General features: G+C 40.8%; 1 protein-coding gene and 1 long non-coding RNA gene across 2 annotated transcripts in view; one reads left to right on the top strand and one right to left on the bottom strand.

Annotated features, from left to right (window-relative positions):
• Positions 1 to 27,783, bottom strand: part of CAP2 (cyclase associated actin cytoskeleton regulatory protein 2) — a 139,203-nt gene that overhangs the window by 59,775 nt on the left and 51,645 nt on the right. Inside the window, exon 4 of the mRNA XM_040249316.1 lies at positions 24,911 to 24,988. Within this exon, the coding sequence (XP_040105250.1) occupies positions 24,911 to 24,988 (78 nt within the window). The remainder of the gene's footprint in view (positions 1 to 24,910; positions 24,989 to 27,783) is intronic.
• Positions 380 to 27,282, top strand: LOC120869951. Its single transcript, XR_005722683.1, has 4 exons — positions 380 to 841; positions 4,040 to 4,135; positions 13,986 to 13,988; positions 27,210 to 27,282. It is a non-coding gene; the product is annotated as an uncharacterized LOC120869951 (long non-coding RNA).

The following is a 27,783-nucleotide window of genomic DNA, read 5'->3' as shown; positions in this document are numbered from 1 at the left end:
GACGTCAGTAATTTGGATGAGAGACGAAGGTAGCTGCGACCAAAGTGACCGTAGTGGAGATTCTGAGAAGTAGATTCTGGATTGGAGGTGGGTGATTGAGTAAACGAGGAGTACAGAATAACTCCTTGGTTCTGGACTTGAGCAAATTATAAGGGTGGAGATGCCATCATCGGGACAAGGAGACACTGCAGAAGGAACAGGATTTGGCAGGAAGGCCAGGAGCGTCAATTTAGACACACTGTTTCTCCTTAATCAACCTTTCCCAGGGGCTACAATTCATTACTATACGATCTGTGATGCAGCTGTTGGTGTCCTCAGCTTTCCCTCCTCCCTCACTAGCTGAGTCTTTTTCTGGTGTCCACCCCTCAGTGTGCCTTTGCTTGGGAGCATCTTCTCACACTCTCAGTTCAGTACAACACATTGGATAAGTGAGCTGTTTCTCACATATGAGGATAGTGCTTTTGAACCCCAGTCAGCAAGGAGTGAGCTCTGTGCTGTTTCTCTCCCGGTGACGGCCTGTGCTGAGTCATCCACTCTGGCCAGCAGCAAACGTTTGTGAAGACAGTCACCATGGATTATGAGTTTGTTCTGTGGCTGGCAGTAAAATTATGTTTGTTAATTTCCCAGGCTAATTGCTTATTCTATCCTGAAACAAGCTGGCACACAGAGCTATCCCATCTTTGGACCTGGCTTTATCTGTGCCATATTTTATCAAATTGTGGTAATGGATGGAGACATACTTGTTTAAGATGGCTGATCTGGGATAGACCCACTCATATGAGAGTACACTGGAGACCTGCTTTGCCTTTTGATGCCAAAGACAGTGCTTGTCACATAAGAGGTGAGTGAATGAATAAGCAAACTAATGTTGAAGCGATAAATAAAAATGAACCTTCTGAGAAAAACAGATGTAATCTGGGTATCAGAAATAAACTTACCTATCTAAGATGTTAATAGTTTATCTTGTTTTGATATGTGTATTTCTTATTCTTAAGTGAGCAAAATTATCAGGCATTTTCTTTTACATTGTCTTCTTTCTTCCTTCATAAGCTTCTTTTCGGGGGGCTGGGTGTCCGCTTCCCCTGACCTCATCATGCCTTTTTTTGCTCCTGTGCATGAGTGCTAAGTCATTTCAGTCATGTATGACCCTTTGCAACCCCATGGACTGTAGCCCGCCAGGCTCCTCTGTCCATGGGATTCTCCAGGCAAGAATACTAGAGTGGGTTGCCATGCCCTTCTCCAGAGGATCTTCCCTACCTAGGGACCGAACCCTGAGGTTCCTGCATTGCAGGCAAGTTCTTTGCTGTTGAGTCACTGGGAAAGCCCTTTTTTGTTCCCATTATCTGTTAAAATGTTTATTGAGCACCTATTAAGTACTAGGTATAATCCTATGTATTTGGAATACATCAGTGAGAAAAGAAAGACCTTTCCTCCAGAGTTTATAAACAGAGAGCAAACAATACACATAATAAATACATCATACTATAAAAAAGGAGCAGCTCAGTAAAAAGGGAATGGGTGCTGGAGTTTTTAATTAATGTAAAAAGGCTTAAGTAGAACTTTTGGCTGGCTGAAATATTTGACAGATTATTTGGTTAATTCTATTTGATCTAGCCCATCTGTCACATGCTAGCAGCTGATCAGAGTAGAATACGGAGCATCCAGGAGGGCAAAACAGAAACTAGAAGGGGATAAACGTTGCTTTCCCCCCTATCTAACTTGAATTCCGCCACTCACAGGCTGTATAGTTCACTTTCAATTCCAAACACTCTTGACCTTGGCACATGGTAGAGGATAAGATACTTGCTGCTGATTAGAATTACAGAATAAAGTCCACCAGCTGCAGTCTCAAGTCCCCATTTGATCATTGTGCTGTCTTACCAATCTTAGTTTTTTATTTTAGGTTATCTTTTGTCAGCTCTGGGTCCTTCTGTTTTCCAGCCCACAAAGTTACTTTACGAAATATCACCTGTTCCTTGTTTTTTTTATGGTGACCCCAAAATAAAAAATTAAAATATGCATACACTGGCCAACATCATAAGAGAAGCTGGTAAGTTTCAGAGAGGTAAAATATATAAACATTTTCCACAGTCGGTTTTAAATGATTTCTCTGAATATCTAAGAGGTAACTTTCGAGCATCAGTATTGCAAAGTACAAAATACAACTCTGCAAAGGACAGGCCAAAAGATCAAACTCTTTCCTTCCTCCTGGTACACGGAATGTTCCTCCCAGAATAAACATAGAGACAGGCTGGAGCTGAGCCACTGGGTTTTGGTCCTCAACAGGAGGCCATGTTAAGAGCCCCACAAGTCTGTACAAGCCTTTCCAGAGGGAACTAGTACTAAATAGTAGATACTGTGCTGTTGACTTGTTCAAAAGCAGTTTCTCTTGTGGTGCATGGCAGCCATCAGTTTCATAAATTCTAGAATTATTTAATATCAGTTTCCAGACTTATGTTTGCAGGAGAGGACCACAAGCAAAAAACACATGTTACCCTCTAGTGGTAGAAGGTCCTGTTTGCTGGGGATCAACTCTCTGGCATAAGGAGCAGCATAGCAGAGGGCCTGCACAGCTGGGCACAGGTCAGTCCTGAATTCTGGTCTTCATTCTGCCCCTTATTAACCAAGAGAATAATATCCACCTCACAGAACAGGTGTCAAGCAACAGGTGCTCCACAGTCGCTAATACCCTTCCTCCCTACACTTCTGCAGGGTATAATTTGAGGTCAACTGCGGTCACTCAACGGAAAAGGAAATGGCAACCCACTCCAGTACTCTTGCCTGGAAAATCCCATGGGTGGAGGAGCCTGGTGGGCTGCAGTCCATGGGGTTGCTAAGGGTTGGACATGACTGAGCAACTTCACTTTCACTTTTCACCTTCATGCATTGGAGAAGGAAATGGCAATCCACTCCAGTGTTCTTGCCTGGAGAATTCCAGGGATGGGGGAGCCTGGTGGGCTGCAGTCTATGGGGTCACACAGAGTCGGACACGACTGAAGCGACTTAGCAGCAGCAGCAGAGCAGTGGCCACTCAAAGTGCACACTTGAGTGACATACACCAGTTACTATTCAGTGAGATGCCACAATGGGACTGATACAACGGTTTCTACCTCCATAGCTGCTAATTCTTCAGCTGGCCTTTGGACTACAGTCACAGTTATGGTCAGAGTCAGTAAGAGCAAACGTTTTTAGATCCCTAGCCTTTAATGATCCCATGTGATGGTATTAGGGACTCTTTTTAAGGAAGAGTCTTTTTTATTATTCCTACGGTCTTTTTATGATATCCTGGCCATGCTTAAAAATTATTTATCTAGGTATTTTTCTCTTGAAAAAATTTAAATGATCAACAGTCACAAATTTCCAGAGTTTTACTTCATATCATTTTGTAGGATTTTTCTATCATGTTGGGCCTTAGAACCTATCTGGCCACAAACAGAGGCTTCCCAGGTGGCGCTAGTGGTAAAGAACCAACCTGCCAATGCAGGAGACGGAAGATGGGGTTCAACTCTTGAGTCAGGAAGATCCCCTGGAGGAGGGCAAGGACACCCACTACAGTATTTTTTGCCTAGAAAATTCCACAGACAGAGGAGCCTGGTGGGCTATGATCCATAGGGTTGCAAGAGTTGGACACCCTTGAAGGGACTTAGCATGCACACACACATAGGACATTGCTGGATATGAGGGATGTTTAGGTTTTTAAGCTTTCACAGCATGATGGCACTGTGGACGGTGGGAACATGCATGTCCTCCTTCCATTCCTTCTTCCCTCGTTCCCCTCATCCTCAGAAGTCCCTGCACTATGTGAGGGCCTGGCAGAGCCCGCATGGAGGTGTAGTTTCAAGGGGACTTCCATATAAAGTTCTATGAAGCTCTGGTTTCTGATAATAAAGGGAAAGAACATTTGAAACAGGGAAAAGAAAGTAAGGTTGAGACCTGACTGCCATTCAGATTTTCCTTTCAAAATGCCTATACTTTTTTTGGAAAACTGTGACCTTATTATAATTAATAACTCCTTAGTTATCATTTGACCCTTTTCCAGGGTCAGTGGAAATCAACCAAGAGCAAGAAAGCACTGAATACAAAAGAAGGAGTAGAGGGGAGAGAAGAGCTTGTCCTGCAGGAAAAGGACGCTGAGGTGAGGTCCGAATCCGGCATGCCCATGGGATCCCAGGGCTAATCCTAGACCTGATTTCACAGAACCAGCCTTTGTTGGGTCAGAGTACCCTGGGCTACCAAGTCTGGTGGGACAAAGCTGGGTGGGAACCAGAGGCTTGTACTCTGGATTGGGAAGAGCCCAGCTCCGGGTCTCTGGCAAGTTCTGAAACTGAACATCTGTGAGCTTTGATCTCTCCATCTGTAGATGGAGTATAACATTACTACCCTTGTGCTCTAGCGTGACACTGTGAAAATTAATAGGCGATAAAAAATTTTGAGATTAATTAAAAGGTCTCCTCTTTTAAATATTCACACAAAAGGCCATCAGTACTTAGGCCATTTATGTTAGGATTGGGAGGGGGGTGGCTCAGAACTGGGAAATCTGTTTATTACTTCTATATGCTATTTTATTCATGTCAAATTATCTTCCTGATTTCACAAAATAAGTGCCGTCCCTCCTCTATTGGCCGTCTCATTGTCAAAAACAGCATTTGTGCCTTGCATTTTGCATTCAGAGGCTTCTCTGATGGCTTAGAGGTAAAGAATCTGTCTGCAGCACAGGAGATGCGGAGACATGGGTTTGATCCCTGGATTGGAAGATCCCCTGGAGGAGGGCATGGAAACCCACTCCAGTACTCTTGCCTAGAGAATCCCATGGACAGAGAAGCCTGGTGGGCCACAGTCAACGGGGTGGCAAAGAACTGGACGTGAGAGTACAGCACACACATTTTAGATTCATTCAGAAGAATCTTCACAGTAGAATATCATAAAGAATGATTTTCAAAGGTGGTGAAAGAAAATCAACTCCAGTTAAGAACAATTTGGGTCCGAAGAAGCAACGGGATGTGGACCCTGAGAATAACACGCTCCATCCTTCATCTGTAACAGGGACAACTCCAGCTGTCCACAGGCAGCTGCTGAGTGGTCCCAACACCATACTGTCTGTGGGGTTTTCTTAGACAATTCTTCCCTGGGTTGGGAAGATCCCCTCGAGGATGGAATGGCAACCCACTCCAGTATTCTTGCCTGGAGAATCCCATGGGCAGAGGAGCCCGGTGGAGGACAGTCCACGGGGTCTCAAAGAGTCGGACACAACTGAGAGACTCACTGTCACTCAGACAGTTCCACGGTGCTGTCACGCCACACCTCTTGGTCAGGTGCACATGCCTTGCTCGCACTGCACCCAGTTCCACGTAAAGCTACCCCCACACTTGACCGACACTCACAACACATATGTTCAGTCCCATATGGCTCCAACTTGATTTTTCTATTTGTAAAACACCAGGGAACATGTTAGATGGAGATGAAAAGCAAGGTGTTTACAAACTCGTAAAGAAATACGATATTTATCCTGTCAGTTGAAATGAACCCGGCAGATGTATTTTTGGTTAAAATTAAAATCGTGAGCCCTATCAGGTTACCCCTGGTGATGCTGCCAGATGCACAGCGTGTGTCTGACAAAGAGGCACTCCTTGGTCATTTGAGCCAGGCTGTGGGTTCCAGCAATTCATGACAGGAGAGCTCATTACAAGGCCTTGCCTAAGGGGAGGGGCGTCAAGAACTGAATACACAGAAGCAGACTCATGAAAAGGGGTATAGAAATGAATCTTTTCTACCTCTCCAGACCCACAAACATCCTCACTGTCACGGGAGCATTCTGGAAGGAAAACAAATCGAATCAATCACCTTCAATTTTGGTCTGCAAAAATTGTTCTCAATTCAGACTAGCAAACAACACGCTTCCACAGACACAGGTATGGGAATGGTTCTGAGTTTCCCACTATGCTCTCTGGACTCGTCTTCCCACTGAACTTCCAGAACTCCAAACAGAAGTGGCCTGCATGTGTCCAGAAGACATACAGGAAAGACACAGCAGAGAACCTGTAGGGCTTTTTCTAGGGTATACTCTTCTGGTTTTATTCAGGCTCCTCTCGTATATAGTTTATTAGGATAGTCCACTTTTCTTATAACTGAACAAGGAGCTGGTGGTTCCTGGTGTGAAAACAATAGTGCTGGCAATCCCAGAAGAAGATCTCTAATCTATCTATAAAGCCAGCCTCTCTAAGGACTCCTCCCACGATGGAGGCTGGCTATCTGAGAATGTGACTTTGAGGGGTCCTGAGGCTCTGTGCAGCTTTGAATGTCCATCCTTTCACACCTTCCCTTTATGGACTAGTATTTGGTTCTCTGGCCCAGGTGCCCAAGCCCATCTCATTCCATAGTAATAATGAATTTCAGTTAAACTGGATGCTTTGTCATCACCTTATCTGCACCCAATAGGGTGAGTCAACTGTTCATTATGTCTCCCTGGAGTGTGGCCACGTGCATACCAACTAAGTCCTTTACATTGACATGTATACACATGACATCTTAGGAAGCCAAAAGACTCTCACAGAACTGTCTATAAGAACTGGAAAGCAAACAAAGGAGGGAAAAGAAGAATTAAATAAAATAAAAGAGCTGTATGCTGTGTACCTTGGGGTACACAGATTTGAGAAATATCTGTGGGATAGTAACCCCGTTGCCAATAAAATGATCTGAAAAAGACAAACAACAGGATATAAAAATGGGGACTTTTCTGGTGGTCTAGTGGTTAGGAATCTGCCTTCCAATTCAGGGAGGCAGGTTCACTCCCTGGTCAGGGAACTGGGATTCCCCAACTAAGCACATGTGCCATAACTAGAGAGCCTGCATGTAGCAACTATGGAGCCCATGAGCTCTGGAACCCATAAGCCACAGCTAGAGAGAAGCCCCACACCACAATGAAGAGCCATGTACTGCAACAAAGACCCAATGCAGCTAAAAATAAATAAATACATATTTTAAAAAATTAATTTTAAAAAGATACAACAGATATGTATGATAAATTTCATAAAGAATAAATAAGTCAAAATCCCCAGTTACCAGACTGAACTCTATGTAATAGTTTTGCAACTTCAAAGGGAATGAGCAAAAGCCTCATGGACCTGGGACTATTCATACAAACACATTTGAATGAGGGAAATGAAAGACTCCTTTTATTTCCTGAAAGGGAATAAAAGTTTATTTAGTTAATAATAAAAATAAATAGGAGCAATTAAAATGCTTTTTTTCCCCTGAAATACATTAAAGTGTTAAGAAGTAGACCACTTAAGCTTACCTTTTGGCCTAGCTTAAAATATGAACAGACTAAACTTGCTTATTATTAAAACAAAAGAAGTTATTGACTGAATTAAAAATAAAACTCAACAATCTATTGTTTAAACAAAACACATTAGCACCACGTCAATTATAATAGGTAGGATGGGAGAGGACTGTCTAAGATTTAACCCACTTAAAGACTAGAGCAGAGATACCTGGGCTTCTTCCTGTGTTAGATGCAATTTCACAGACTTAAATCCTACTTATCTTGCAAGACTTGGTTCGAGGGGCCCCTTCTTTGTGACTCTGTCTCCAACTTCTCCAACCTTCAGGCAGTGTTCAAGATTGCCACCTATGAGCGCCCACCAGCTCAACAGAGATTATGATGTACCCCCTTTAGATTGATCTTTTGCCCTCATAAGACCTCGAACTCTTGAAGAAAGCAGCTCTTGGTGTTTCCAAACACAGCTAATCAAATTATGAATATGATATATCTATTATAATGACAAAGGTATGGATTAGGAAGAGGACATTTCGGGTCCATCATTCTTCTCCCAGAACTTGGTCCTCCAGTGTGATTGGGATATTGGATTTATTGTGGGAGAGGAGTTTTGGGGCGAGGGCCCACATGCAGAAACAGTGTAGTGCAAAGGGCCTTGAATACCATCCTGCAGAGCCTACAGATTTCACTGCACAGGTCATGGGAAACAATGGCAAGATTCCAGACTAATTCTGTTTTCTATTTCTTCACTTTGTTTTGTAACAGTACCTATGATGAGAGAATGGGGAACAGGTTGGAGAAGTTTTGCGGCAGAGAAATCAGTTTTAAGAGGCTAAACCAATAGTGTTTGTCAGTGAGTGGTGGCATTTTTTTCTTCTTACATCTTTTTATTTTAGTTTTTTCAAAAGGCATGCTTGTAATACCTTTACTTAAAAAATTTAAAAAGCAGGTGATCTTTTTCTATCTTCCCCTTCTTTCTCTCTTCTATCTTTCTCTTTTCAACTTTTTTTCTTTTTCTCACTTTTCTTTATCCTTTCTTCCTCCTCCTCTCCTTTCTCTCTCTCTTCTTTTTTCCTTCCTTCCCTCTTTCTCATACTTCTCCCCTCTTTTTTTTCCTGCACTAGGGCCCTGGGAATGGAGCAAAGGTTTTAGATCCTGTAGATTCTTGTGGTCAGAGTGTTGTCAGGATGCAGAGATGGGTTAGACATGAGGGGGTGAAGGAAAAGAAGTCAGGTGATGGGGCGGAGTATTTGGAGTTCCAACACCTGAGACAAAGATCCAGAAGGGAGAACACAGTCTCTGTGTGTGGCTCCGAAAAAAGTGCATTTACAGCTCATGCAGCGTTAATCCAGACCCAGGATTAAGGAGTAAGGCCTGGAATCTGGAGATGGACAGTCGGCACCACTAGTGTAGGGGTGCCAGATACTATCAGGGACATGGTTGAAATTGACCAGGGACAGACTGTACTCAAGAAAATCCTCTTTGGCTGACAAAGAATGAAATTTTGAAGGAATATATACATTTAAAGGGCAGAGGAAGGGAGAGAAGTCAGACAAAGAAATTAAATGAAACAGACAACTTAGAAAGAATAAAGTTCACTCCCAAAGGACGGAAAATCTTTGAGGAGAAGGACAGTCATTGATAAACATTCTTTAAGGAAGGTAAATGGAACGAGGACAATTAGGAAGATACCACGCCAACGAGAAAGGCTTTTCTGGTAAAATGATAAGGAGAGAGGACAGATGAAGGAGACGGAACAGTGACAGAGAAGTGACGGAGAGGAAGGACAGGCTTCCTGAGACATCTGCTAGCAAAGGGAGGAAAGAGACGGTGCACGTGGTCAAGGAAGCCATTTTTATTTTTTAAAGGAGAGAGAAACGATTTGGTTTGCAGATTAAACAGGAGTCAGTAGGGAGAGAAAGAAGGGAATGATTGATTAGATAAGTTTCCAAAGAAATTAGGAGGAGATCAAATAAATAAGAAAACTTATAATGCTATCAGATTAAAAAAAGGTATTCTGAATAAAACTCCATGAAGGATCATTATAGGATTGCAAAAGACACAAACTATCTAACATAGTAAATATCTGTGTACCAAGCAACATAAAAAAATATATGATAACCGTGAGGAAGTTGCAAGAAGAAATAAAGCTAGTAATTGCATAACAAACTCTGCTCAAGACATGCCTGAATAAAGAACAGAGATAAAGCTGAACAAAGAGAAACAAAAATGAAAATTGCAATAACCAGTATATGAGACAACCTGAATGACAGAAATGAAAATATTTTCTTTTCAATAGAAATAGGTCTAGCACCAATATCTAGCACATATGGGGGACAAAGTCACACTTAATAAACATATACCCAGAGCATTCATGTTGTTGTTTAGTTGTTAAGTCGTGTCCAATTCTTTTGAGACCCCATGGAAGCCCACCAGGCTTTTAGGATTTCCCAGGCAAGAATACTGGAGTGGGTTGCCATTTCTTCCTCCGGGGAATCTTCACAACCCAGGGATCGAACCCATGTCTCCTAGATTGGCAGCTGGATTCTTTACCACTGATATACTAGGGAAGCACAACAATACTCATAAATATTAGAAAAACAATATCAACTTAATTCTATTTAAGCAATATTATATGAGTAAAGTTTTTTTCTCATAAACAATAGCAATAAAAGAGGCAAGCCATGACCCAACCCCTGTGGGTTAAATTTCTTTTAGAATTTCACCTCTTGAAACAATCCTTTCACCTCATCTCTTCAGTATTTCTCCCTAAGCTTAGCTGAGGACACTGGAGGGTGTTTGTTCTGCATAAAGACTGATTATTATTTGATGATCTTCTCTACTCATTCTACTTTATAAATACAAAAAAATGTTTTATATGTACAGGCTAACATTGTTGGATGAGGAGTATCTCCTCCAGCCGCCCTTCCTGACCTTCAATGTGGGATGGCTCCTCTAGGCCCTCCTGTGCCCGCACAGCCACCACTCCTCATCCAAGGTAAGGAGCAGCAGCTGGGCTTTGCTGGAGCAGCCGTGAAGAGATACTCCATGCCCAAGGTAAGAGAAACTCAAGTAAGATGGTAGGTGTTGCAAGAGGGCATCAGAGGGCAGACACACTGAAACCATACTCACAGAAATCTAGTCAATCTAATCACACTAGGACCACAGCCTTGTCTAACTCAATGAAACTAAGCCATGCCCGTGGGGCAACCCAAGACGGGTGGGTCATGGTGGAGAGGTCTGACAGAATATGGTCCACTGGAGAAGGGAATGACAAACCACTTCAGTATTCTTGCCTTGAGAACTCCATGAACAGTATGAAAAGGCAAAATGATAGGATACTGAAAGAGGTACTCCCCAGGTCAGTAGGTGCCCAATATGCTACTGGAGGTCTGTGGAGAAATAACTCCAGAAAGAATGAAGGGTTGGAGCCAAAGCAAAAACAATACCCAGCTGTGGATGTGACTGGTGATAGAAGCAAGGTCCAATGCTGTAAAGAGCAATATTGCATAGGAACCTGGAATGTCAGATCCATGAATCAAGGCAAATTGGAAATGGTCAAACAGGAGATGGCAAGAGTGAACATCAACATTCTAGGAATCAGTGAACTAAAATGGACTGGAATGGGTGAATTTAACTCAGATGACCACTATATCTACTACTGCAGGCAAGAATCCCTCAGAAGAAATGGAGTAGCCATCATGGTCAACAGAAGAGTCTGAAATGCAGTACGTGGATGTAGTCTCAAAAATGACAGAATGATCTCTGTTCGTTTCCAAGGCAAACCATTCAATACCACAGTGATCCAAGTCTATGCCCCAACCAGTAACGCTGAAGAAGCTGAAGTTGAATGGTTATATGAAGACCTACAAGACCTTTTAGAACTAACACCCAAAAAAGATGTCCTTTTCATTATAGGGGACTGGAATGCAAAAGTAGGAAGTCAAGAAACACCTAGAGTAACAGGCAAATTTGGACTTGGAATATGGAATGACGCAGGGGAAAGACTAATAGAGTTTTGCCAAGAAAATGCACTGGTCATAGCAAACACCTTCTTCCAACAACACAAGAGAAGACTCTACACATGGACATTACCAGATGGTCAACATCGAAATCAGATTGATTATATTCTGTGCAGCCAAAGATGGAGAAGCTCTATACAGTCAGCAAAAAACAAGACCAGGAGCTGACCGTGGCTCAGATCATGAACTCCTTATTGCCAAATTCAGACTTAAATTGAAGAAAACAGGGAAAACCGCTAGACCATTCAGGTATGACCTTAACCAAATCCCTTATGATTATACAGTGGAAGTGAGAAATAGATTAAAGGGCCTAGATCTGATAGAGTGCCTGATGAACTATGGACTGAGGTTCGTGACATTGTACAGGAGACAGGGATCAAGACCATCCCCATGGAAAAGAAATGCAAAAAAGCAAAATGGCTGTCTGGAGAAGCCTTACAAATAGCTGTGAAAAGAAGAGAAGTGAAAAGTCAAGGAGAAAAGGAAAGATATAAGCATCTGAATGCAGAGTTTCAAAGAATAGCAAGAAGAGATAAGAAAGCCTTCTTCAGCGATCAATGCAAAGAAATAGAGGAAAAGAACAGAATGGGAAAGACTAGAGATCTCTTCAAGAAAATTAGAAATACCACGGGAACATTCCATGCAAAGATGGGCTCGATAAAGGACAGAAATGGTATGGACCTAACAGAAGCAGAAGATATTAAGAAGAGGTGGCAAGAATACACAGAACTGTACAAATGGATCTTCATGACCCGGATAATCACGATGGTGTGATCACGCATCTAGAGCCAGACATCCTGGAATGTGAAGTCAAGTGGGCCTTAGAAAGCATCACTATGAACAAAGCTAGTGGAGGTGATGGAATTCCAGTAGAGCTATTTCAAATCCTGAAAGATGATGCTGTGAAAGTGCTGCACTCAATATGCCAGCAAATTTGGAAAACTCAGCAGTGGCCACAGGACTGGAAAAGGTCAGTTTTCATTCCAATCCCAAAGAAAGGCAATGCCAAAGAATGCTCAAACTAACACACAGTTGCACTCATCTCACACGCTAGTAAAGTAGTGCTCAAAATTCTCCAAGCCAGGCTTCAGCAATACGTGAATCGTGAACTTCCTGATGTTCAAGCTGGTTTTAGAAAAGGCAGAGGAACCACAGATCAAATTGCCAACATCCGCTGGATCATGGAAAAAGCAACAGAGTTCCAGAAAAACATCTCTTTCTGCTTTATTGCCTATGCCAAAGCTTTTGACTGTGTGGATCACAATAACCTGTGGAAAATTCTGAAAGAGATGGGAATACCAGACCAACTGACCTGCCTCTTGAGAAATCTGTATGCAGGACAGGAAGCAACAGTTAGAACTGGACATGGAACATCAGACTGGTTCCAAATAGGAAAAGGAGTACGTCAAGGCTGTATATTGTCACCCTGCTTATTTAACTTCTATGCAGAGTACATCATGAGAAATGCTGGGCTGGAAGAAACACAAGCTGGAATCAAGACTGCTGGGAGAAATATCAATAACCTCAGATATGCAGATGACACCACCCTTATGGCAGAAAGTGAAGAGGAGCTAAAAAGCCTCTTGATGAAAGTGAAAGTGAAGAGTGAAAAAGCTGGCTTAAAGCTCAACATTCAGAAAACGAAGATCATGGCATCCGGTCCCATCACTCCATGGGAAATAGATGGGGAAACAGTGGAAACAGTGTCAGACTTTATGTTTTTGGGCTCCAAAATCACTGCAGATGGTGACTGCAGCCATGAAATTAAAAGACACTTACTCCTTGGAAGAAAAGTTATGACCAACCTAGATAGCATATTCAAAAGCAGAGACATTACTTTGCCAACTAAGGTCTGTCTAGTCAAGGCTATGGTTTTTCCAGTAGTCATGTATGGATGTGAGAGTTGGGCTGTGAAGAAGGCTGAGCGCTGAAGAATTGATGCTTTTGAACTGTGGTGTTGGAGAAGACTCTTGAGAGTCCCTCGGACTGCAAGGAGATCCAACCAGTCCATTCTGAAGATCAACCCTGGGATTTCTTTGGAAGGAATGATGCTAAAGCTGAAACTCCAGTACTTTGGCCACCTCATGCAAAGAGTTGACTCACTGGAGCAGACTCTGATGCTGGGAGGGATTGGGGGCAGGAGGAGAAGGGGACGACTGAGGATGAGATGGCTGGATGGCATCACTGACTCGATTTTCGCGACTCTGAGCGAACTCTGGGAGTTGATGATGGGCAGGGAGGCCTGGTGTGCTGCGGTTCATGGGGTCGCAAAGAGTCAGATACGACTGAGCGACTGAACTGAACTGAACATTTATTGGAGAATAGAATAAAAAACTAATATATGGATCATAAGAACCTATGATCAACCAAAAGTAACTCAGAAATAGAATGCCCAATTAAATAGCATCATATATAATTATTGGATACAGTATATGTCCCTTAAAATTACACTGTCTATTAAAATTTGCTTGATATGAGAAAATGTGAATATTTAATTATGTTCTATGGGAAAAGCAGAAAAAATACTTTGACATAGAACTGAGAAGGGTGTGAAGTAATGTAAGTCATTTGAGCAAAGTATTTGTTACCTTTAGAATTTCTTAAATTCACTTTTTTAAAAACAAAACCAAAAAAAATCAGGGACAAAATGGAATGATATTCATCTTCTTTGAGGTCAAGAAAATGAGAAGGTCATGGAAATTTCAGCAAATGTACTCTTTTTAAATGAGCTAAATCTATCTTGAAGTCCCATTATTAGTGAAATAAATGTTCCACAGAGGAAAAAACCAAACAAGATTAAAACCACCTAAAACCTTTCAGAGCAAAAAAAAAAAAAAAAAAAGACCACGGGTGAAATGTGTGGTGACACTCACACATTGGGAGATCTTATAAGCCAATTATCTTGATGTTCAGGTAGGAAGAACATAATTTAATTAGCATTTTAAAGAAGATTAAAAGGAACCAAAAAGCCAAATGAAAGACAGACTGAGGTGATAAATTCATAATTAGAATTAGAAAAACCTGGCATTCAATTTTTTTTTTTGCTTTATTGAGGGATACCAAACAAGTAATCTCTGTGTTTTATTCCTTATCTATATGGAAATAATAATATTTATTTTTATAGGCCAGGAGATGATTATGCTAAGGTCTTCCTATGGTCTTGTTGAGTATGAATCTCCTTTTTGCCAGAGAACATCTATCCAATAAGTAAAGAGAGAAGACTCTCCTCTTCCTGTCGCACTGAGATTCTCTCACTGTAAAATGCAATTGGGGTTGACTTTCCATGTACTGTTTATTTCCACAAAGATAAGAGAAGGTTCCCAGGTATTCATTTAATAAGTGATCTGGGGAGAAGGTCTTAATCATCTTGAGTGTCCTGTTGGCTTTAGATGGGTAACTCACTCAGCCTCTTACTGAGCACCTACTATGGCCACTGGACACAGGGCTGGGTGTTCATCACTCGGCAGTACTGAATAATCGCATTCTATTGTATTAATCCCTCCCTGGTACTGACTGGCAGTCACTGAAGGCATTACTCACAACCTAAGTCAACAATCAAACTGTTGTGGTGCCAGGGGCAACCTAAGAGCATGATGAGTCAATCGATCTAGGGAAAACAACGAAGTTTAGGGTAACCTGACTGGAAATAAAGATATTAATAACAAATCAAAGGAAATAAAGCTGCTTTCACGACATGTTGTAACACAACAGACAGCCCTGTATTTCACAGTTTCACTCCTTTATCACTACCTTCTTACTAATTAACACCTACTTTCTAATACTTTCAGGGCCTTGAGGCTACAAACGATGGACAAAAACACAAAGAAGAAAATAAGTGCAGAGTGGTTCAGGGAAGTCATGTGCTAAAAGGTCCCCAGGTGCACAGCCACGTGCCTGGCTGACAACCTCCTCTCTCTCTCCTGACTGATATAAAAAAGGAGATACGCTGATCCTTCTCGGCTCTCTTTCTTCCCATTGCTCTTCTGTGACTCAACCAAGAGAGTACTCCAATCCATACCAAATACATCTCCAGATATCAACAAAGGAAAGTTGATTGGAATGATCAGAAACAAGAGTCCTGTCTCAAGCACAGATCACTGAATGCTGTGACTCTTCGGTTGCTTGGGCTTCCCTGGTAGCTCAGCGGTAACGAATCTGCCTGCCAGTGGAGGAGATGCGGGTTCAATCCCTGATCCAGGAAGATCCCCTGGGAAAGCAAATGACAACTCACTCGAATATTCTTGCCTGGAAAATCCCATGGACAGAGGAGCCTGGTGGGCTACAGTCCTTGGGGTTGCAGTCTGATACGACTTAGCAACTGAACAACAACATTTTAAAAAAAAAAAAAAAGGTGATTCAGTCTCAGGTACAGTATTAGAGAATTATAGAATGATTCTGAATGTCTCTGTCCCCAGAGAAATCCTGTCAAAAGAGAAAAAGGAAAGGCAAGAGTTCTCATTTTTCCACAAAACGTATTTTAACAATAATTATCCAGTATGTCTCTATAAAAAGATCCTTCAAATTTTTAAAATGTCAGGTAAATTTTTATTGATGACTATTTACTATAGTGTTTATCAGTTTCAGATAGGTAAGCTATGATATCAGTTCAGTTCAGTCATTCAGTCGTGTCCGACTCTTTTCAAACCCATGAATTGCAGCACGCCAGGCCTCCCTGCCCATCACCAACTCCCGGAGTTCACTCAGACTCACGTCCATTGAGTCAGTGATGCCATCCAGCCATCTCATCCTCAGTCGTCCCCTTCTCCTCCTGTCCCCAATCCCTCCCAGCATCAGAGTCTTTTCCAATGAGTCAACTCTTCGCATGAGATGGCCAAAGTACTGGAGTTTCAGCTTTAGCATCATTCCTTCCAAAGAACACCCAGGACTGATCTCCTTTAGGATGGACTGGTTGGATCTCCTTGCAGTCCGAGGGACTCTCAAGAGTCTTCTCCAACACCACAGTTCAAAAGCATCAATTCTTCAGCACTCAGCCTTCTTCACAGTCCAACTCTCACATCCATACATGACCACTGGAAAAACCATAGCCTTGACTAGACAGACCTTTGTTGGCAAACTAATGTCTCTGCTTTTCAATATGCTGTCTAGGTTGGTCATAACTTTTCTTCCAAGGAGTAAGTGTCTTTTAATTTCATGGCTGCAGTCACCATCTGCAGTGATTTTGGAGCCCAAAAAAATAAAGTCTGACACTGTTTCTACTGTTTCCCCATCTATTTCCCATGAAGTGATGGGACCAGATGCCATGATCTTCATTTTCTGAATGTTGAGCTTTAAGCCAACTTTTTCACTCTCCACTTTCACTTTCATCAAGAGGCTTTTTAGCTCCTCTTCACTTTCTGCCATAAGGGTGGTGTCATCTGCATATCTGAGGTTATTGATATTTCTCCCAGCAGTCTTGATTCCAGCTTGTGTTTCTTCCAGCCCAGCATTTCTCATGATGTACTCTGCATAGAAGTTAAATAAGCAGGGTGACAATATACAGCCTTGACGTACTCCTTTTCCTATTTGGGACCAGTCTGTTGTTCCATGTCTAGTTCTAACTGTTGCTTCCTGACCTGCACACAGATTTCTCAAGAGGCAGGTCAGGTGGCCTGGTATTCCCGTCTCTTTCAGAATTTTAACTGAGTGGCATATGAAGTTAAAATTCATTTGTAGTTGTTGCTCAGCTGCTCAGTCGTGTCCAACCCTTTTGCAACCCGTGGACTGTAGTCTGCCAGGCTCCTCTATCCATGGGATTTCCAACAAGAATATTAGAGTGGGTTGCCGTTTCCTTCTCCAGGGGATCTTCCTGACTCAGGAAGGATCAAACCCATATCTCCTGCATCTCCTGCACTGCAGCTGTATTCTTTACCTCCGAGCCATCTCGGAAGCTGTAAAATCCATTAGGGACTCAAAGTTAACAATATATTTATAACCTCTTCATAGGACTTGGAGCTACGTTCCCCCGTTTTAAGTAATGATAATGTTTTAGCTGTACCTTGGTTTTTCTTATGTGTAGTTTGCCCTCTCTGTGCTTCATTTGCTGTCAGGCTGGTAACATGTGAAGTTTCAAATTATATCCTTGTTCCTGTTCCAACTTATGACTTTCCAAAAGGAACACTAAGCACATTCAACCGTAAGCTATCCAGCCAAAGGAAACGATGGGACTCCTGCTGTTTGAACCAACTGAAATCCATTTTGGGTGAGGCGCTACCCATTATCCTATATAGAGAATCCAGATGGACCAAGATGGGATCAAGCCTGAAGTTCTTCTGCACTGCAGTCACTTCGGTTCTAACTGTGAAATTACCAGTTTTAGAGGACTGATGCTGGACACTCACAACAATGTCACCGCCTCAAGAAAGTACCACGCTTCACAATTTACATGAAAACTCTATATAGGGAAATCTAATTGGAATATTTTCAACAGCATTTAAATACCAGGCCAGCTGGATCGCTACAGCCCGTGTGAATTGAATCAGCACACTTCTCAGAACCTATATTCTATCATCACTGAATGCTTGAGCTACATCTGTCACCCAAATCTGGCCGAGCTCATTTCTTGTCATTCGCTCTGAACATCCAGAAACGAAACATTCGGTGGTAGCCTCAGAGGCACTCATTTTGTGAAGTGTGCAGCAGTGAAACGGCATCCTTGAAATGAAATGCCTTCCTAACCCCAGGCCCCCGTTCTTCCTCTAACTTTCCCTTTTCCAAATTCCCCTGAAGAACACTTTTTCAAGGCGAATCTGATGTGGCTGATCCACAACTTATTTTAGCAGTTATACCTTCAACTGATATCTCAATCCATACCATATAAATCTCCCAATATCAAGTTTTCTTTTTTTTTTTTTAAGATAACAGTACCACTAAATTAAAATGTCATTTCACCCTGTTCTTCCGTTCCCTTTCTTTACTACTGGAATCTATTAACCTAGCTTTTATTCCTCAAACCAACCCAAAGTGTCAGAAGCCGGAGCTGGTCTTTTTTTAATCAAACTTGACATCAAATAAAATATAGTTAAGACCACAACAAGTCATAAAAGCAAAGACACATCAACTCTCAAGCTCCCTGAAGCTCTTAGAATCTTGTTGAGGGGATAGAAAACATTCACAAAAAGTAATGGTGGGATGTTCCTAAAATGTCATGTAAATGAGTTACTTCTGTGTTGACAGAAACTACTAGAAAGGTGCTGGGAAGTTAAAAGCTACAAAGAGACCATCAGAAGGCATGTTGAATATGTTCCTTAATAGAGGAGAGTGGGTAGGAAAGTTGAAATAGTGGTCATGGTGGTAAAGAGCGCAGTAATTACAAAGATAAGTGCAAAGTACAGAAATATACGAATCATGGTAAATAACATCACCCAGACCCTAATTTCCCGAAGTATTTTCTCCCACAAATGAGCTAATGATAGATGCAGAAATGCCAAATGCTGTGACTGCTATATAGCAGGGGATCCAGTAAACGTTTGGCTAAAAAAAAAAAAAAAGACCCAAGAAATAAATTAATAGAGTGGAGGAAATTAAAGAGGGCTGGAATATGTAAGGTAAACAGGGTTTAACAAAGATCTGAAGTAACTACTTAACAGGCAAATTTACCTAATAAGCGATTCCAGATATAGAAACACTAATCCTGGCAGCAGTTAATCTACCAAAAACCTGACAAGAACATTCTTTTTTCCTGTTCAGTTTATGAAAAGAGGTAATCGTCCAGGAAGGAGTACATTCTCTAGGTGTTTGCTGCCAGTCGGGGGGAAGCAAAGTGGGAAACAGAAGGGGGAAAGCATGTGTGTGCTTTCTTCTCTCCATTAGTTTGGGAAAGGCATCTTCACTAAAAAAAACCTGTCATCAGTAAGATGCTCTCTTGTTCAACTTAGGAGAGGGGCTGGAAGACATTAAGTGATGAATATGGGTCTTTATTATTCTGGCAATGTTGGCCTGTTCCCGTCCAAAATTTATGTTTTCAAATCTCTGGAAGGCACAGTGCATTTCAATTAGTGAGACTATACAGTAGTTTGTCTTCTCCTAAAAATAATTATGTAAAATTTATTCTGAGGTATTTGTAATTTTAGTAATTAGGGAAGTGTCTGCATTTTCAATTAAGAGCTAAGTGTACAGATTAAAAGTGCTGCAGAGTGTAGCTTAAATCCAGCCCTCACTGGCTGGTGCACATAAACACTAATATCAAATGATGGTTTTGTCATGTGACCCAACTCGCAGCACATACAAATATAGAACATGACCATAAAAAGTAACGGACCATGCCCTCTGCTAAGTAATTTATGACAGCGGATCCAGACTGGAATGCCAGCTGGAATTACCTTCTCCCTGTCTGCTATTTTCGCATATACAGCTTTGTACAGATGACAGAAGCTACGTCTTGCAGAGAGGACTCATGTTAAGGCTGCTGAAATGACGAACAAGTAGCAAACCCAAAGGCTAAAACATGTTTGGCTTTTAAAAAGATTTGTTGAACGATGTTAATAACCTCTTTTAAAATTAATTTTTGAATCAACTTGTAAGAGAAAAACTTGTAACCCTACCAATTTTGAAATATCAGATTTATGGTGTCCAGCAAACAGATAGGAAGCTTCACAGTGGAGAATGAAAAATAGTTGATAATCATGTTATGAAAAATGCAATGTGATCCCAAAACTTAACTCAAAGGGAAAATGAAAAATTCCCTAGCCATATACGTAGCCCTAACCTCTTTGCAGAATTTGCCATTGAGGCAGTCTGGAACTGTAACAATCTAGTATGAAATAGTGGATAAAACAAAGGATATTATCCTTCTTTATTAACCTTTACCCCCTTGGATAATCCCCCAAATCCCATGTGTGTGATAACCACCTCACTTCCTTTGGGCAATCATTCATTATCTAATTCATGTCTTACACAAAGAGAAATGAGCTAATGTGCCTTATCAGATTAAAAAAAAAAATAGTCACCATGAGTGATGTCCAACAGGACAGGATCTTAGCAAATCCCTTTTGCCTCCATAGTCCTGGGTTTCTAAATACCTATAAAGCTACTAACCCACTGTCACAGCTCACAGGCTCATTCACAGCTTTATGTTGCTAAAGCAAACAGTCTGGGCAGAAGAATGACAGCATTACCCTCCTTTCTGATTATCCTCCTCTCTGCATCCTGATAAACTAATGATTCGCTTTCCTGTTGGGATTCAGCCCCGACTGGGTAGCTTCAAGCTGTCAACTCAAGCAGACCCTGATGATATCACACAAACCTCTTCCTCTCCTTCCTTCCCGGGTGCTTCATTCTTCATGAACCAGCATCAACATTCAGCCTACACATGAAGCCCGGGTGTAATTACCAAGGCAATTTTCTGGCCCTGGAAAGGCTCATGTGAAAAGCAAAGGCTTCTTTTTGCCTCACTTCTCCAAATACAACACAAAATGCTATTCAGAAAGCTGCTGGTTACAAAAAATTCAATCCTGTCTCTGTAACCTGTTCTTACCTGCTCATCATAGATTGTACTTGGGCAGACATTTCAGTTGGGTTTAAGCCTATCTCTTCAGAAATTAAAAGCATGCATTGCCTTTGAGTGCTTTTGAGTTGATAGCTAAGAGAACCACCCACTTAGTAATATCAGTGAGTCCAAACTTATGCATATTTATGAAGTGAGACAGTTAATTTGGAAAAGGCCATAAAGTGAGTCACTGATTAGGTTCTAAGATACTACTCCTTTTTGAAACTCTGAACACTGGGAAATACTACTGTCAAATGTAAACATAACTGACCAAGACACAAAAGATGAAAACTTGTTACCTTTTACTTCTCTTGCAGTTTTATTTTTCTGTTTTCCAGATAAGTGTAGACTTACATATTTAAAAAACCATTAAAAAGACTTGTTCAACACATATAAATAACAGCAGTTACTCAACAGAATATTTTCTTGATACCTTTACATGAAGACAGAAAGCTTTAAGGCAATATTTTAAAGTAGGCATTTCACTTTGTATTAGGGCCAGAATTGCTCTGTTGCATTATGTTACCTGTCATATGCCCCCTAACAACAGAACTCGGCAGTACTCATTGTGGCCAAATCTTTCAAGATTCAGCAATCGTGACTGAGCTATGCTGTGACATTTTCTGGGCAGGGACTTAAGGAACACTTGGGAGTCTGTCTTTGTTCATTCGTTTGCTTTTTCTTTACAATTTCCAGACCTGCCACTAGCTCCACCTAATTTACTCAAGGCATGTTCTGAGATCAAAGTCACATGACTACTTTGCTTGCCATTTCAAAATATTGGGCAATAATTTGACACCTTGTGTTAAACAATACAGAGGCAAAAAAAAAAAAAAAAGCGAGGGGGGGGATGAACTCACTCTAATTAAAAGAAACGTTGAGATCTCTATATACATGTATCTATATCTCTAGATCTCTCTATACTCAAGTACAGTGAAAACAAATTCAGTGGTTAGATTTGAAAGTTTTCTTGTCTTTCTCTGGATGCCTCCTAGGGGATTAGCCCAGAAAAACCCACTTGAGAGTTTAGAAAGATATTTCCACTGAGACAGACCTCATTTTAGTCAAGCCAACTTACCCACTCTGGCAGACTGGCAGTGGTGCCCATTCCAGGACTTTAGAGGCACTGGGCTAGCAGAACTTACATTTTCAGCTGTGGCCAAAGTTTTGGGGTCACTCACAGTAGAGATGAGAGATCAAATTGCCAACATTCATTGGATCACAGAGAAAACAAGGGAATTCCAGAAAAACATCTACTTCTGCTTCATTGACTCCACTAAAGCCTTGGAGTATGTGGATCACAACAAACTGGAAAATTGTTAAAGAGATGGGAATACCAGACCACCTTACCTGACTCCTGAGAAACACATACGTGGGTCAAGAAGCAACAGTTAGAAGTAAACATGGAAAAATGGACTGGTTCAAATGGGAAAGGAGTATGATGAGACTGTATATTGTTTCTTTCCTGCTTACTTAACTTAGAAAGTGAAGAGGAACTAAACAGCCTCTTGATAGGGGTGAAAGAGGAAAGTAAAAAAAGCTGGCTTGAAACTCAACATTAAGAAAAAAAGATCATGTCATCCAGTCCCATCACTTCATGGCAAATAGAAGGAGGAAAAGTGGAAGCAGTGACAGATTTTATTTTCTTGGGCTCCAAAATCACTGCAGATGGTGACTGCAGCCAACAAATTAGAAGACACTTGCTTCTTGTAAGAAAAGCTATGACAAACCTAGACAGCATATTCAAAAGCAGAGACATCACTTTGCTGACAAAGATCCATATAATCAAAGCTATGGTTTTTCCAGTAGTCATGTATGGATGTAAGAGTTGGACCATAAAGAAGGCTGAGCTGAAGAATTGATGCTTTCGAACTGTGGGGCTGTTGAGAGACTCTTGGACTGCAAGATTAAACCAATCAATCCTAAAGGAAATCAACCCTGAACATTCATTGGAAGGACTGATACTGAAGCTCCAATACATTGGCCACCTGATGCCAAGGGCCAACTCATTAGAAAAGACCCTGATGCTGGGAAAGATTAATGGTAGGAGGAGAAGGGGGTGACAGGGTGAGATGGTTGGATGGCATAATAAACTCAACGGACATGAATTTGAGCAAACTCCAGCAGATAGTGAAGGACAGGAAAGCATGGCACGCCGCAGTCGATGGAACCGCAAAGACTAAGACATGGCTGAGCGAATGAACAACGACAAATGGTAGAGATGATTAAAGATCATCTTCTACACCTCTCCCAGGTGATGGGAGATGTCTCCATGCCAGAAGCACTTGTTTCACCTCTCCCTACTAACTATAAACATCTTCTACAGTTTTATTTCACCACATAACTCTTATAAATGACTATGCATTGCAGCTCTTTTTATGTGTCGTATCCATGAAGAGAACTTTGGATGGTGAGTAAAGTAATGGGCCCAGGTCTAGATTCCATGGCCAGGGCATTAAAATTTATCACTGAACTTCATTTTTCATGCTCGCAAATTAGAAATATCCTATTTTCCCTGGACCCAGTGAAGAGCTGAATGCACCAAAATTCTACACATATAGAAAAGGGGTTTCTTGGCCATTTTTTATGTGAGACTCCATCAATTGGGAAAAGATGGGCTTGATAAATTATCACTAGAGTTCTTTTTTTTTTTCCATGTTCTAGTAACATTTAATTCAAAAAAGCAGGCATCTGAGCCATGGGCCATAGTTTGGCAGCACCTGGTCTGTAATACCCAAAAAGGCTTCCTATATATGCCTTTTTTTTAAGTGCACAGTTCAGCAGTGTTCAGTATATGCACACTGTTATGAAACAGATCCCCAGAACTTTCTCATCTTGCAGAAGGGAAACCATCTATCCATTCAACAATAATCTGTTTCTCCCCACAGCTCCTGGTAATCACCATTCTACTTTCTGTCTCTGAGAATATGACTAATTAAGATCTCTCATATAAGTGGGATTGTACAGTATTTGCTCTTCTGTGTCACTAGAATTCTTAGCGACAATACTGTAAGGATTAGAACAATCTTTTGCCCAAAGATCATTTTTATAAATTACAACAAGGGGAGAAAAGCATGAGATGTTCTGCACATGTTTCACAAGTTGTTCTATATCAGGATCACTGTAATATGTCTGTAAGACAAGAGGGGTGCTTGCAAGGTGCAAGATGGGATGACTCATAAGTACATCATGAAATCAATTCAGTGGGTGACAATCTTTGAAAAAGAAGAAAAGAACAGAGCAACAGAATGGACTATGTGAAATACATCATAACGAAATGCACATTACAACTGTTGTTTTGTGCAACTGGATAGTGAAATAAAATACGCTTTTTCCTATAGATCAAGGTTGAAAAATTTGAAATCCTTTGTAATAGAGACTATAAGAACCATGTGTGTTAGTCCAAAATGAGACAGGGAATTTGGAGCTGGATGTCATCACTGTCAATCAGGGCTGTAAATCACTAAGATTTTGCGAATGTTTGTTAATGCAGCATAACAGCCTGCTTTATATAGACACGACAGGAATAAAGAACACGAGTTTGGTATTTGTCTACAAAAGGATTTCATGCTTGTGGGCATTTCAGGTGGGGATGCCTGAGTCTTGCTACTCAAAATGTAGCAACAGACCAGCAGCATCAGCATCACCGAGAGCTTGTTAGAACTACAGACTCCTGGGCTCTATTCTAGACCTACGACTCAGACTCCGCACTTTAACAAATCACTGAATCCAGACTGACTCAGATGAAGATTAGAGTTTGAGAAGCAGCAATCTAATAGTTTTTGATAACAAAGAAGCACCAAGTATGAACTAAAAATTAGTAGTAAATACTCCCTAAATTACAAATTGGTTGTGAGACTAGTAAAAACAAATAGAATACAGGCCACATAGATAAACTGACCCTTTAAATAGGTGATGTTGAATGTCACAGTATAAATTTGGTCATAATAAGACTGTAAAGGCCAAAGAAATGTTTTGTACTATGATCTGGATTAGAGACAGAACTTTCAGTCCTACACATCTCATTTTCAGGATGTGTCTCACAGTAACTGGTTCTGTTGCTTGTCTGTTTTCTATCTTACACTGCCCATTCCCCAGGCACCCTCGGTTCTCAGGATACACTCTTACCTCTTGGGGTTGCTGGTACTGAGAGGCCATCAGAAGGAACGCTCGCTGGGCCTGGAAAGCACTATGCACCATTTCTGCCTGGCAACAAAAACAAAAAGGGAACAGTTTAGTTGTGTGAATGCCTGCACAGAGACTTACCATATGATCCAGCAGTCCCATCTCTAGGTATATATCCAAGAAAAATGAAAATGCCTGTCCACACAAAAAACTTGTAAATAAATGCTCACAGCATCATTATTCATAATAGCCAGAGAGCAGAAAGAACCGGAATGTCCATCAACTGATGAATGGATAAACAAAATGTGATATATCCATAACAATGGAATATTACGCTGCAATAGAAAGAAATGAAGTGCTGATCCATGCTACAACATGGGGGAAACCTTGAAAACATTATGCTGAGCGAATGAAGCCAGTCACAAAAGACCACATTTGTATGATTCCGTTTATATGAAATGTCCAGAATAAGCACATCTACAGAGAGAAAGCAGATTACTGGTTGCCAGGGGCTGGCGGGAGGGAGGAATGGGCAGTGACTGCTAATGAGTATGGAGCTTCTTTCGGGGGCAATGAAAATGTTCCAGAATTAGACAGTGGTGATGGTTTCACAACGTGGTGAATATACTGAGGATCACCAAATCATATACTTTAAAAGAGTGAATGTTATGATATGTGAAGTATATCTCAACAAAGCTATTAAAAAAATCTTTGAGCCCCAAAGTGTAACTATTTTCCAAAGGGTGTCTCTTTCATACCCCAATTTGTTCTACACTTGATAATGGAAAGAAAACTGTCCCTTAAGCCATCCCCATAAAGATACGGTCACCTGGGACTTTTCCTGATGGCCCATGGCTAAGACTCTGCTCTCAATGCAGAAGATTCAGGTTTGATCTCTGGTTGGGGAACTAGATCCCACATCTAGTTCCCACGCTGCAACTAAAGATTTGCATGTGGCAACTAAGACCTGGTAATAGTAGTTGCTACAACTGTTCAGTTAGATGGTTCTGGAGGAGAGTTCAGATCTACCTGGACTCAACACCCTAAAAGGAGTTGAGCAGGTGGGAAAGTCTTCAAATATATGGTACCATATTCTCTTATTCTTGCCATCTACGCACTAACTAGTTGATTAATTCTTTAATTTTTTTAAATTCAAAAAGTTACAGAAGAGTATCAAGAAGAAAATAATTCCAAATGTTTATATCACACACAATTAGTTTTTAAGAAAAGTCATCCAGTTGTTTTCATAAGACAAAGCACAATGATTCAGAATATTTGTTTAGATGCCGTAAGTTACAAAGATTAAAAATTTTTTAAAAATACCTCGTAACCTAGAAATAATCATTATTAATACAAGATGAACATCACAGCATCCACCTTTAAAAATCCATATGCAGACAGACATTGGTAAAATGGGGCCATACCTTAAGTACTATTTTTTAAAATGAAAGTATAAATTTTCATTATAATTGAATACTAAAGATGAAAGAGAAAGAACTGATAAGCTTCAAATAAAAGTTTCTGCACTATAATTATTGTGGATCATTCTAAATGATCTAAATGACCATTCTGGACTTCCCTGGTGGCTCAGTGATAAAGAACCCGCCTGTCAATGTGGGAGAGGCAGGTTCGATCCCTGGGAAGGGAAGATTCCCTGGAGAAGGAAATGGCAACCCACTCCAGTATTCTTGCCTGGAGAACTCCATGGACAGAGGAGCGTGGAGGCTACAATCTGTGGGGTTGCAAAGAGTTGGACACGACTTAGCAACTGAGTATGCACACAAATGATCATTCTAAGATAAAAATATAAAACATTAAGAGACTGGAATACTTATGTATTTATATTTTGAATGACATACTGTAATTTTAGATGATACTAATTGACTCCTTGTTGGGAAAGACAAGAACACAGGCCTTTCCCAGTTCTTTCTATCTCTGGTCTCCATTTTTCATTTTTAGTTATTATTCTTACTGTAATGCTAATCCCATAGCTACTGAGAATTACTTCTACATTTAGACATACCTAGTGGTTCTCACCAGTTGTTTTACCATGACTTCTTCATTTCTGAGTTTTGATTTTTTTTCTGGCTAGACTCCCATTATCAAGTATGTTCCTCAAAAAGGTTTCAAAGTTGCTTAAATTCGTCAGTATGAAGCATGCCTCCCTGCTGTCTATATATTTTAACAACATCTTGTCTAGATATAACATCCTTGGGTCTCTCTCTCACCATGTGCAGAAAGGATAGCAGTGAATGTGGCAATGTGCAAATCTAAGCCAGCTTGACTTTTTTCTCCTTTGTAGGAAACTGACTTTTCTATTCTGACACCTGAAGAATTATTTCTTTATCCTTGAAGCTTAACAACTTAAGTTATGTCTGGATTTTGAGCAATCTGTGTTATATTTCTTGGAATAGATTTGGTCATTTATGGTAAATTTTCTTATATAACTTTATCTTTCAAAATATGTTTTGTTCCATTTGTTAGATTTTCTACTCAGGGGTTCCAACAATTATCTTCATACTGTATAATATTTGAATGATTTTGTACCTTTTAGATTCTCTCTGCCCTTCATTTCCTTATCTGTCATCTGTAATTACTGGGATTATATCAATACTTTTCTCTATTGCTGATAAACGGATATTCAGTAGGGTCTCATATACATTAACATTACTAATTTATATTTCATTTCTGTATTAATGTTGTTTTTTATTTTGATTCATTAGACTTCAATTTCCCTTTTTATTTCATTCTTATTGTTCTATCACCTTAAGCTATGCTGTGTGCTCACTCAGTCACGTCCAACTCATTACAACTCCACAGACTGTAACCCACCTGACTCCTCTGTCCATGGAACTTTCCAGGCAAGAAAACTGCAG

Source organism: Oryx dammah, unplaced genomic scaffold (assembly GCF_014754425.2).
Source record: "Oryx dammah isolate SB20612 unplaced genomic scaffold, SCBI_Odam_1.1 HiC_scaffold_11, whole genome shotgun sequence".
Taxonomy (NCBI): domain Eukaryota; kingdom Metazoa; phylum Chordata; class Mammalia; order Artiodactyla; family Bovidae; genus Oryx; species Oryx dammah.
This window is presented reverse-complemented; position numbering and strand designations above follow the sequence as displayed.